General features: G+C 39.9%; 1 protein-coding gene across 1 annotated transcript in view; it reads right to left on the bottom strand.

Moving 5' to 3' along the window:
• LOC121960796 (sodium/hydrogen exchanger 9-like) overlaps positions 1-13200 on the bottom strand; it is an 83269-nt gene that overhangs the window by 42190 nt on the left and 27879 nt on the right. Inside the window, exons 8-11 of the mRNA XM_042510656.2 lie at positions 11373-11478; positions 6574-6662; positions 5080-5193; positions 1225-1336 (exon numbers count right to left, since the gene is read on the bottom strand). Coding sequence (XP_042366590.1) covers positions 1225-1336; positions 5080-5193; positions 6574-6662; positions 11373-11478 — 421 coding nt within the window. The remainder of the gene's footprint in view (positions 1-1224; positions 1337-5079; positions 5194-6573; positions 6663-11372; positions 11479-13200) is intronic.

The following is a 13200-nucleotide window of genomic DNA, read 5'->3' as shown; positions in this document are numbered from 1 at the left end:
AAAAACTAGAAAAAAAACACAGAAAACTCAAAATTATTAAAACTCTTAAACTATTAATCCCCTGACCCCAAAAAAACAAAAAACAAAACTTAAATGTGTATCAAAACAAATTTCTGTCAGTCGACTAATTAATCAACTAACTGTTGCAGCTGTACTTATATAAAATTTGTGGTTATTTAATTTATTAAAAAACAACATAATTTATTTTTAATTCTTGTGTTTTTTAATGCAATCTTTTTTTAATTTTGCAGAGTAACTTGAGTGTTAAGTTAAATGTAGCAAAGTAAAAAGTACAATATTTCCCTCTGAAAAATAGCGAGGTAAAAACATAGAGTGGCATGTAAAGAAAATACTCCAGTAAAGTACCTCACATTTTTATTTAAGTACAGTACTTGAGTAAATGTACTTAGTTAAATTCCTCCAATGCTGTACAGTGGTGACATAATACTTAAAGCCAAAGCAATTCCCAGAGCAAATCCCTTTCTGCCATGAGAAACAGATGGGGGAGGTGGTAGTGGTGGGGGAGTTTTGAAAAATAGCAAGACAAGGGCTTTTTACAAAGAAACCTTCTTATGTAAGAGGTAAAGTGGGTCAGGCAAGCAGAGAAACATGCTGCTGCTGCACTACCCCACATCACTTCACATCAAATATTCCTTTCTCCTGCATCATCAAACCGTTCAGAGCTTCAACCGTTAGTCCCAGACACTGAAGAGAGGCGATGCCTTATTTAGTCTTCTCCAAAATACAGATACAAAAATAGAAAAGGGTGAGAGTGAAGCTTTTTTTAAAGATCTGAGATCCTGACGATATCCATTAATGCAAAAATGCCTTTTGTAATGAGGGGAGTGAATTATTATAGAGCCTGCGGATGGCACCGGTCTTTGTGTCCATCTACCTGACTTCTTACGCACACACACAGACACACACACAAACACACACACACACACAAATCTCACACTCCTTTCACAGGAGACACAATCTTTCAGCATCCTCACTAATGCCATAAGCTGCAGGCAGTGAAGAAAATGGAATAATTAAAGGGTTTCCACAGGATAATTTAGAGGAAAAGTTTTCATTTTTGTGTTTCACAGCAATAACATCACCAACCATGCATTTATCAAAAGAGCTGTCAATTTTTCAGCAAGGCTCCAAAAATGCCAAATGTCTCTACAAATGAAAATAAATCACAATAAAAAATGTCAAGAGTATAATTAGGAAAAGTACCTGCAAACATCATGAAGTGCTGGAAACTGCGTGGTATCTTCCTTGTGCGTCCCAGGTTCAGGAGGAAAGACAAGGGGTAGATGTTACAGGCTCTTGATATGACGATGGAGAGCTGTTTGTAATGAGCTTAGATTAAGGAGAATACTTGTGACTGAGACATATTCAAGGGTTGAAGTACACTCACGAGTCAACATGTTGCCATGGATATTTGGGTATTTTTCAATGAAACTTATTTCAATCATAAAAGAAAACCTGACAGTCCCAAACACTGCATATTTTTTTTTCAGAAATGCACAGGTTTTTGTTTTAATAAAGCTGTTTGAGATTAAGTATGCAGTCTTGGTTATAGTTAGGGTAAGTTATTAATAAGTTAAAGGAACAGTGTGTAAAATATAGGGGATTTAGTGGCATCTAATGGTGAGGATTGCAAATTGTAATTAGGTGAAACTTCTGGATATTTCAGTTAATATATCCCCCTAAATCCTAAACACTAGACCTTTAAGTTTTGCTGCTTGTTCTAAAAAATCCCCCTTGGTTCTCCACATATCCAAATCCATTAATACATGAGGGTTGAAATGCAAAATGTCATACTAAATGCAAATCACTAATTCTATGCAAGATCAGGCTGTAAAAGTTAACATATGAATATCACCATATATGCACAATCACACACACAATAACACAGAAAATAATCTCTGAATATTTGCTGTTTAGGATGCAAACACAGCAGTGTGGCACCATGCCGAGGCATGAAGCCAATCAGGCTCTGCCAGCTGTCTCTGCCCTCCACACACACTTTGATGTTTCACATAGGATGGAACTGAATGCTAAGTGTCCTGGGCAGCAGTTAGGGAGAGGATATCTTTACAGTTAACAGGGACATAGCTGCCATCCTGGATACACTTCACATCTTTTGTCATACTTTGAGAAGAAGTTACTGCAGCACCATAAAACCTCATATGAGCCCGAGTGCAGCCTGAGATCCCCCAGTAGGTCCTTGTTAGTGGAAGTTGAAGCTATAAACTATAGAGGGGTGGCCTAGAGGAAGTCCAGCAAGCTTTTTACTATTTAAAAAAATCCACTGAATTTTGGTCATTAAAAATCATCTACACAGGTACGTACCCCTACTTAAGCATCACAATTTCACCTTTTCTTCAGTAAGTCCAAATATGATGCCTGGAATAATAAAGGGACCAATAGCTTAGGCAGGGGACCTTAGTGTGACAGGGCTATTACTAAAACAGAGCTCCCTCGCACACTGCAGTCAATATTAGATCTCATACACCCTATGGATTTTCAAAAGCAATATCCTGCTCCCAAAAGCAGTCATTTCTCTTTATCAAAGGCCTCGAAGCTATTTGAATGGAGGTAATTAAGTACTTTCATCTCATCCTCGTTTCCAATAAAGCCCATCGCCATTGTCACTGGCAAAGGCTGCAAGCTAGGGTGATTAAAATCTACTGTGTAACCAAAGAGCGATTAACAGGGTTGAATTGCTGGGGTTATTTCATTTTTATAGACACTTTTAGCACTGTACAAGAGCACTACGACCTCCATTTGTTCCTGTTTTTACATCCGGGTCAGCTTCCAGGAGGTGTTGTGAGCCAGACTTCTTTCACTCTAAGCTTTTGTTATAGAAGCACAATCGAGGCTCAAGTCAAACATCTTCTCCCCAGCAGCCCGTCGCACTGAACATTTGAAAAAGAATCTGCTCAGTCGACTCTTTCTCCGGCTCCTTTGACCCTTCGGTGGAAGATGGATTGTAATAATAATTGCCGGCCATCTGGGCACTGGACTGTGAAAGAACAACCCCTTGGAGTGCGGCCACTAGAGTCTCTCCTCAGGCAAATGCTGTGGTCATGCCAGCTCTTAGGCAAGGACAATAGTAGCCAGCAGTCCATTACTACCGCTCTGTTCCCCTCAGGACATAAAGCTGACGGATGCAACAGCAGCTGAGAATATGAAACATCTGTTATGATAGTATAATTTTAACATGTGATGAGTATCATTGAGTGGCTGATGGTTTTTTGTTAACATAACAGTCCTTGTGGCTGCATTGCGTTCTGGTCTGCAGAGTCAGAGGAGAAACTAGTGCATCCTGTGTGATGGATTTCTGCCTACATACTTTTTGAGTCTATGTGCAAAATATTTAATCTTAAAAGCTCTTACTCTTTGATCTGAGGTGCATTTTTTATAAGATTTAGGGGTGCCAAATTTTTAATTGTTATTGTCAATAGATTGCTATCACTTCTATTTTTTATTTGTTCTTTATAACGTGAAATTTTAACATTTTTAGGTGGAGGCTTCAAGTGAGACCACTGGGTTTTATATTTTTCCCTGCACTGTTTATAATTGATCTTTTTCATTCTGTGCATTTTAAATTGCGCAAAAGTAAGAACATAGCACAGCATGATTCTGAAATTTCCCTCCCTTCCAAAAAGTGACATTTAATAATGTTGTCGAACGAAATTGAAGATGGACATTGAAAGTATCTGGTTGTAATGTCAAACTGTGTCTAATTTCTATCAGTTTATCCTAATTATTTTTTATAAAATTCAATAAATCATCTTCACAATTCTGACTGTTCTCATGCACTGTTTGTACATTTTCCTCTGAAAATAATGCACCAAAATTCAAACATATCTCACGTAATCATGGACCAATCATTTATCTATATTTCAGAAATTTGGAAAGGCTGCAATCACACAATCAATGCACTGACTGGAGTAAAGAAGAAAGCTATCTCTTAAAGAAGCAAGAAGCAACGCATTTGTGATGCTCAGGCAGTTAGTTGAGCCCAGGCGTAAGACACCAAAACATGTTTATTCTCCTAAGCTTAACCTCAGTAAGTGCATAACTTTATGTTGAGTATGAAAACCTCATTCATGGTGCAGCTTACTCGTAGGATATCAAACAAATGTGTGAGGATATTTTGACACATTTCAGTTATGAAACAGCACAAAAGCCAAGGATACTCAGTGATAAAAAACTGAGAAAGGCTATAATCCTTACAGTTGAGAAGCTTGAACCCGTGAAATGTGGGCATTTTCCTTAATATATGACTTAAGCTATTAATTGATTGCCAAAAAATCTCCCTCAATTTATTGTTTGTTTCTACAATTGGCCCATAAATGCTGATAAGATGAATACACCACAACATTTTATCTTGCAATTCTGGTTGGCAAAAGCAATATATGCATCATAAATAGGTGATTAATGAAGTTAAAGGCATTTTACAGTGGATTTTCCCTTTAACAAGATGGGAACACTATAAAGAACAGCAGGAACCTTTTACACTGGAGTTTCTAGAACTAATAAGATTTAATCTTCAGCCTCAACAGGGATACGGTGCTTAATCCACTACAAATTAAAGTACTGTATGCTTATTTCAAACAGGCAAACATTGTTATTCCACCGAGCTTTGCTAGAGAACAGAAAACAAGCTGCAGTAACAATAATTAAAGACCTATTTAAATTTCTGTTTCACAGGCGTTCCTCAGAGCAAACGCTGCACTGCAGCATCTTAATCTGCAGAGATGGTGATCGCAGGAGACCGACTGAATGGCATTTGCAGAGCTCACCGGATCAAACCTGTACAACTTAAGTGCTGAGGGATTTTTTTTAAAGGACTGGGGAAATTACTGCACTGCACTGCAGCAGTGAGGCAAGATAGAAAACAGGAAAACCACTCTGGTCAAATAAGTGGCAGATGATTGTGCAGATAAGGATTATGGCAGAATCTAGAGGAAGCAAAATTTTAAAAATGAACAGAAAACCATTTCTGTGGTCTGAGTGGAATCCAAAGGCTGCACAGCAGGGAGTGAAGATGCTCCGTCATGTTGCAGAAAAGGATACAAATGCCCCAGAAATGAAGAGAGCTTTGAAGACATGGTGAGGGAATGTCAACAATACATATCCCATGTAGCTGAAGATGAAAATCTCCCCCAGGAAGTTGAAGACTTCAAAGAGCTGCAAATTATAAAAGGGATTGAGAGGATCATGAGGGAGAAGGTCATCCGAAATGGGGAGGGGTTCAGGGTGGTGTGTGTGTGTGTGTGTGTGTGTGTGTGTGTGTGTGTGTGTGTGTGTGTGTGTGTGTGTGTGTGTGTGTGTGTGTGTGTGTGTGTGTGTGTGTGTGTGTGAGTGCGTGTGTAGCGGGGTGAAAGTGAAGGACTCGGATCATATCTGAAATGGGTAAACAGGCTTAGATTTGCACAAACACGACAAATCCAGTGTTGATGTTATTCTCTGGTCCTTTGAGGGAGCGACTGCAAACATCTACAGCTTGAGGCCGTAATGTGTTTGAATGTAGCACCAGACATGTTTATGTCATCATTCTCTTGTTAAAGGTTTGTATTTGAAACATGACGTTTGTGGGAATGTGTTAAGAGGAGCTTTCTGGACTTGAAAAGCCTTGTTCCTTTCCCATAATGCATTCTGATAGAGGAGTATAAGAAGTCACTGACTCAGTCTTGAAGTTCCTGTAATGATCCAGGCCAAATCAAAGAGCTTGGATGACATTTACTGTGGATGAAAATAGAATCTGAGTTATTTTAATGGGGCATTTCTGCATAAGGAATCAAATATTAATTAAGGTCCTGATGTGATATCTGGATTAAATTAGAGCAGATGTTATGATTCCATTAATGATTTATTATTTTCTGGTTTTATCAGTTAAACCAGCTTTGCTGTAAAGCCTTGGTAAAAAGCTAACTGAATAAATGTACCTTTTCCCTTAAGGGTCCCAGAGCACAAGGACAAGAGATGCCAAAGTGAAAAATATTTCTCCTACTAACTATTCAACCAGTGTCTGCATACACTAAATCACTTTGTCTTGTCCTTTGAGCTGCAGCTGCATGTATAAATCATAAAAATGTAGATAAAGGCATTCTGCCAAGTAAACATACTGCACCATACACATGCATTGAGTACCTCATAGCCAATCCACTTTATAGGCAAAGGCTTCAACTGTGCTGCATAGCCTTTTATAAAGGCTTTTCTGTAATAAACAGTTAGCTCCACTGTGGCACTGGTAATGAATAATAAATGCATATATGAGAATATGTGTGTACTTCTGATTTATTTGCTCCTCTGTGAAGCTCGCTGGTACAGTATGACAGTGTGCTGGCCTCCATCTGTGCTCAGCCTTTTAAGCAGATAGCTGGAGACTGGCCTCCCACACAGACACCCACTGGACAACCGCAGCACTAATGGCAATTAATGATTGTTTGCATGCATGCAAGACACAAACATTGGCATCAAGAGGTAATGTGAACAAAGTGGGTTGATTGAAAAATGTTGTTTGAAAACAACAATGATATATACTTCTGTCATCCTATATGAACCCACCTGCTTGGTCCTGGTCTTGCCCTCAGAAGATAAATTGTGAATTGTGTACCTCGCCTGGCTCAAGCCACAAAACAGCACTGCCACAATGCCTGAAAGATGAAGCAACATACAAGTTAAATGAATGAAAAGAGGAAATAATCAAATAGCCATAAAGTCTTCTATGACATCTGTTGTAATTGTGAGCATAAACATTTTGTGGGAAAAACTAATCAAATCGAAAGAATACATGTTGGCAAATGTCACATTTGTTTCTTTCATATACAACAGATATGCTTAAGGTTTACATTTCAGATTTCAATTTTGAATTTCATGTTGTGGCAATGCTATTCTTAATGTGTGGTTAAATTTAGGCACAATAACCACTTGTCTGGGCTTAGAAAAAGATTTTCGCTTAAAATACAGAGTTTGGTCACTACAAACAAAGCTGGACATGTCGCAAACCCTTCGTAAAAGAGACATGCTATTATCGCTACAAACACAGATGCTAATGTCCCAACCTGTCATTAAAAAATGCCTGCTTTTGTCATTATAAAATCTATCTAGAAAAGTCCCAAGCTCTTGTTAAAAACAAAAAACAAAAAAGGCTTCTGTTGCAACAAAAATGGCTGGAAATATCCGGAACTCTTGTTGCAAAACACCCACTTTGTCACTAAAACACAGCTGGAAATGTCCAAACCTCTTATTAGAAAACACCTGCTTTTGTCAATATAAAGACGGCTGGAAATGTCCTGACATCTCTAAAAATCCCCCCTTTTGTTGCTACAAACATGAGTAGAAATATACTGACCTACTGTTACAAAAATACCTGTTTTTTTTTACTACAAACATATCTAGAAGTGTCCTGACCTATTGCTAAAAATCATCCGTCTGCTATAAACACAGCTGAAAATGTCCCCACCTCTCGTTTAAATCTTGATTTGGTTGCCACAGACATGGCTGGAAATGTCTGGCCTCGCTTAGCAAAATACATGTTATCTGAATTATGTCTGTATATCTGTGGTCTGCAGAAACATGCAATGCCAACATTTTATTCTGAAGGGTTGGGCTGGAAAAACGTATGAAGGAGTGCTCTGTAAACAAAAGGGAGTTAAACATTATGCTGCATCTAATTAGTACAAAGTATGCAAAATTGCTGACACATGCACATATTATATAACTAGACTGCGAGGAATCTGTATGTTTGTGTGCTGGTTGACACACAGAGCCTTGGGGCTTCTGATGTCGAGAATATGCTGGAGGAGGTTCTTCGAACATAGGAAAAGATTCAAGAAAAGACTCTTTGTCTGCGTGGTTCAGCCCAGAATTTTAAAAATGAAAGAAACTGACTGGAGATAAAATGACTCCCACTTTGATTCAAAAACATGATTTTCAAATTAAACCTGGAAATGATGATTCAAATATGAGAAAGATTAGTAGAACAACGTGTTTAAGCATTCATCCAAAAGTCCAAGAGTCCAATTCAATTCTTCTGTGAGCAGCTAAGTATGTGACACCAGATCACACTGGCCCAACCCTGTATCCACCCATTGTCCTGGTTCTAGCAAAGTCCAGCTGTGTAAACAGCTTAATCAAATTGTGCCGTCCAACCCAATTCAAGCATGCTACATGTTTCTGGCCAAAGACGAGACTTCCATTTTGACTCTAGAGACATGAAGCTCTGGAAATGATAAATACTAAAGAATGACATCATTGCTGTAGATCGTGTCAGATGTGGAGGAGCAGAAATTAACAAAAGGCAAACAAATGTTAAGCAAAAGTACAGAAGAGAGAGAAATGCAGCTCTACAGAGAGAGAGGAAACAGGGTCGGGGGAGTGATTAAAGCTCCTGCTGGTAAAGAGAAGGCTGGCTGGAGCAGAGAGCTGGAATTTGAAACGCATTGCATAAAAGGTGGGTTGCTGCCTCACAGGACATGCTTGCTTTGTTGCAGAAATTCAATTTCACATTTTTGCTCCCTCTACTTCGAGAGAGAATCACAGAAGATGGAAACATGTGAAATTACTGTGATGGGGAGCAAAAGTTGGAGGACAGAGCTGGTAGTAATAAATACGCCAGCAGAGAAAAGATAGCACCTGTGGTTCAGGCTTGCAAGTGAAGCCAGTCCATTATTCTCTCTTCACCATCCGCCTTCACACCAGGACGCTGACCTGTACCTGCACTATGCTAGCTCCAGTAATCCCTGTTCACAATGTCCTTTCCAGCTCTGCTCGACAAAGTCTAATCGAGCATGCCAGCATGGCGGATCTCATTTTGGTTCTGTTTGGTTTAGGACTTCAACATCCTCCTTGGTTTACATAACACTGACAGAGGTAACACATCATCCGCTATTCCACATAAAGACTCTTCCACTCAGGGAATTTGGCAATAGATGAGATGCATCCCATAATGAGCAGTTGTGAGGGGCATAAGATTAATGATAGCAGGGCTCCCTGCGAGGCTGAGGGTCATTAGGCACACCCTCACTAAACTCCGGCAATTAACAGAGACAGAAAGAGCCTTGATTACCAAAAGACACCAAGGAGGACTCCCATCGCTCACTGGGGCGCTCTTTCTGAGTTGCAGCTTCACCCCAAATGGACCATTACAGGCCTTAGAACAGAGTAGCACTCCATATTAGTTTTGTAGGGTCCAAAATGGCACCAAGAACATTGACAGCTGCAAATGGACTCATTTTTGGCTGGACGGCAGAGGCGGGGCCAGTCCTTTACACACACAAACGTTTATAAGTGAGTGAGTGATGAAGTTACACTATTGGTCAGAGTGAGTGATAAAGTGAGTGTTGATGTTTCCCCATTGGCCATTGCTCTTTAGAAATCAACAGGCGCTGACAGCAAGCCACCAGGAGGAGCGTCAGGCTGTGAAGCTAATTTTACATAGTGGCCAAAAGTGTTATTACACCGTTGGGATCCATCATGTGATGCCATGGGGCCCAGAAAGACTTTTTCTCATTGACTTACATTGGGGAAAAGACATCTGTAAATCAGTGGATGCATTCTGATGAGCATCAAAACCTCCACAAAATGACTAATTTCATAATCAAGATTGAATCCATTCAGTTCAATAACATTTGCTAAGTCTAAAAGGGCTGCAAGGTTAACATTTTTGATTGCCATTCAAGCTAGCAGGGTGCTAAACCTAAAGTCAGCTGCTCTGCCTGCTCGGTTACTCACTCGGGCACACTCAGCCGTGCTCATGAAGGGGACGGAACAAAAATTTAGGAAAATCTAGCCTAACTTTGGAGCATTATAAAGCCCCTTTCCTGAGAAGCCAGCATGACATGATTGGTACCACTGGATTCCTTCTCGTTCCAGATGATACCTGTATTATCACTAGCTTTAAAATTCAGCCCGGTACAGCTTCTTAAAGATGGGAGTGTTGCCTCACGATTAACAGGATTAAAATAAAAAAACAACAGTTATGCACAGATCTTAATCACATCACGATTAACACATAAATGCTGACAGGTGTAGTTTTTATTTAGTCCAGGCCTGGAAAATAAGATGGAGTCTTGACCTAGTCTTGTTTAGTTACTGAGACAAAACATCAGAATCCAAATTGGTCTTATAATGCTATATGTTTGAAGTCAAAATTAAGTATTATCTCTGGTATAACAGTCTACATACAGTACAGAAAATTTGTATCTACACTAAAAATACCCCAGGCCCTGCATCGCATAGTACTGAAAAGCTGCCCTTGGCTTCACGGTGTGCCTCCCACACTGGGCAGCATTCAGAGTGGTGTACTTTATAGACAGGGCATCTGGGTCCAATAGACAAAGGTTACGCTATTTCATTAAAACCGTCTTCTCCTCCACAGGCCACAGGGAGTATTGCCAAGTAAGAGAGAGCACTACAACATCAGCTCAATGAGTGGAATCCCTCTGACACAATCAGGGCAGGAGCAACAACAACACTAATGTGTACATATGTACACTGCATTCATATTTCAGAACTACATTACAAATGGTCGGCAGAGAAATTGATGAAGACAATTCCGGGCAGCTGAGCCAAGTAAGTGTTGTTTTCCAGATCTGAGATTTCAGATACTCTGAACCAGTAAAGTGAAAAAGCTAACAATGTTGTAGAAATGCAACCTCCCCTTAGTGATGGATAAAGAAAACAAAAGCAAGGTCATGTTGTATCCATTTTTACATGAGACCTGAGCACTTTTTGACTTTCCAGGAAATGTGCAAACAACTGGGGCCAAAAAGCTATTATGGCTTGCTGCCTATCTGTGAGGCCATCTCCAAACTAAAGGTACAAACATGCTCAGACAGCTGAGGGCGGACACCATTTTAAAATGAGTTATGGCAGTTGAGCACAGAATGGGATTGGTAACTGCAGTTCCCTGTAGAGAGGAGATGGCTTAATACTTTCTCATCTGTACGTTATTGACTTGCAACGCCAAGGACTCTGAGACGTTAAGCTATGTGTGTGTAAGGGAAAGGCCTTTCTCTGATGGTGATGTGCATTTTCATCTGTTTTTGGTTAGACAATTGTGCAGATGGTCATGTCCGCACAGCAGACGATGTGCACACATCATTTCCACGTTTGTGGAGTGCCGATGGCCACAGAAGACGCATTGAAGCAGCAGAGCTTGCCAATCAAACAGCTGCTTGTGCTACTGATATTGTAGAGGAGTGAGCAAGTCAGATCATGCAGTTAAGAAGGGACGCCTCAGGGGAGAAGGGCAGCAGTTTGCTAACAGGATTTGTATTCTGTCTGACCTCCACACTACCAACAGCACAGCCACGGCCACGGCTACACACACACAAACGGCACATAAGTCATACAGCACTCACCTGAAAGTCCACTGGCTTTGGCTGAGAGGAAGCTACTCCACGACAGCAGGAGGAAGATGGATATTTCCAGTAGTGGGTTCTCACATAGACGAGTAAATTTGGTGAGGTGGAAATAGAGTTAAAGATACACAACCAGATGATCATAGAACACACTTTGCATTAGTAGATGTATTGCAGCTGCAATACGGATTCATGACTGTCATGGCAAACAACATGAACTGAAAAATGCAGCCTCTGCAAACAAAAGGCAACTGCAGAAGCTGCTCACTAAGCCAGAGGATCTGCCATTCAGAGTAACCCACTGGGTCTTAATAAGATCCTTTTTTACATGTTCTCCAACAGATAACAAAGTCCACATCCCACTTCTGCTTCTCTCTGTCCCACATCCCCTCGAGCAAAGCTTCCTTGTAAAGCATTCAGTAAGTCTTTACACAGTGTTCCAGAAAGAGCAACACAGGTCGAAGGGTCAGTATTTGTGATAGTCACAAAAAGAAAAGGCGAGTGGGTTTGTGTACTGTAAAGATTACAATGTTAGGACTGCTAATTGTTTCGTTTGCTGCCCTACATTCCTAATCTCCTTAAAGGTCCAGTGTGTAAGATTTAAAGTTATATATTGGCAGGTATGAAATAAAATATAATACGAATGTTTTCTTTAGTGAATAATCACCTGAAAAATAAGAATCATTGCATTTTCATAACCTTACAATAAGACATTTATATCTAGATAGGGAGCCCGTCTTCATCTTTGGAGACTTCCATGTTGAACCGCCATGTTTCTATAGTAAACTAACCAAACACTGGCTCTAGATAGGGCCATTTGCATCATTAAATTTTATGTCAGCTGCTGTAATCAGCAGCCACTCCACAAAGAGATAGTCAAAAAAAACATGTGAACACAATTTATTTAATGTTAAACTGCTATAATAAGTTCATCATTAAGTACAAGTGAACATTTGTGCTAAATTTGTAATAATGACCCCAAGGTGTTTTTAAGATACCACGCTCACAAAACGACACAGACAAGGCACAGTGACCTTGATCTTTGACCTTCGACCACCAAAATTGTAATAATTCATTGTCGGATCTAAGTGGACTTTTGTGCCAAATTTGAAGACATTTCTTCAAGACGCAATATCGCATTCACAAGAATGGGACGGATGGACAGCACATCCAAAAACATTGTGCTTCTGGCCGCAGAGGCATGAGCCAAACACTGCAGGAGAAACACTGATTTGTAACATGAAACTGCTTTATTCAGGGTTTTTACTACTTTTAAATCACCTGGTCTATCCCACTAAAAACCTTCTGAACAATAAACACTGAAAGAATTATAACCAGGAGAAGTTTCAGCAATCCTCAACCTTTACTATTAGTGGCCACTAAATCCCTTAAATTTTACACACTGTTCCACTGAAATTCACTGTTGACTTAAAACAGTGAAAACACTGTCCCAAGTCTGATTATTTGAGTAATTAACAAGAACCAGCACAGCAAGTAATTAGAAAATGAAGCAACTGTACACAAAACTGAGTCTATTTAAGTAACTGTTGTTTGAGGAAACAGCACAAAAGAGAAGACGAGAGTTGCTACAGTTAGCATCAGCAAAATCTAATAAATGCTCCCTTTGTGCTTTGCTCCCACCCAGAGATTAGTCGCTGTAAATAAGAGCTGAGCTTCACCAGAAACCTCTCATGACACATCCTAATTTTTCATCCTGAAGTCTTCTACTAAGATCAGAGGGAAATGCTGGACAACAGCACCAGTCGAAACTTCATCAGAGGCCATTGGCTTGATTGACGATCTCTCTGCAACCATTAATGTCGCAGGA

Source organism: Plectropomus leopardus, chromosome 21, assembly GCF_026936395.1.
Source record: "Plectropomus leopardus strain MGB_pleo_1.0 chromosome 21, ASM2693639v1, whole genome shotgun sequence".
Lineage (NCBI taxonomy): Eukaryota > Metazoa > Chordata > Actinopteri > Perciformes > Serranidae > Plectropomus > Plectropomus leopardus.
Note: the sequence above shows the minus strand (reverse complement) of the source record. Positions and strands in the feature narration are given on the sequence as shown.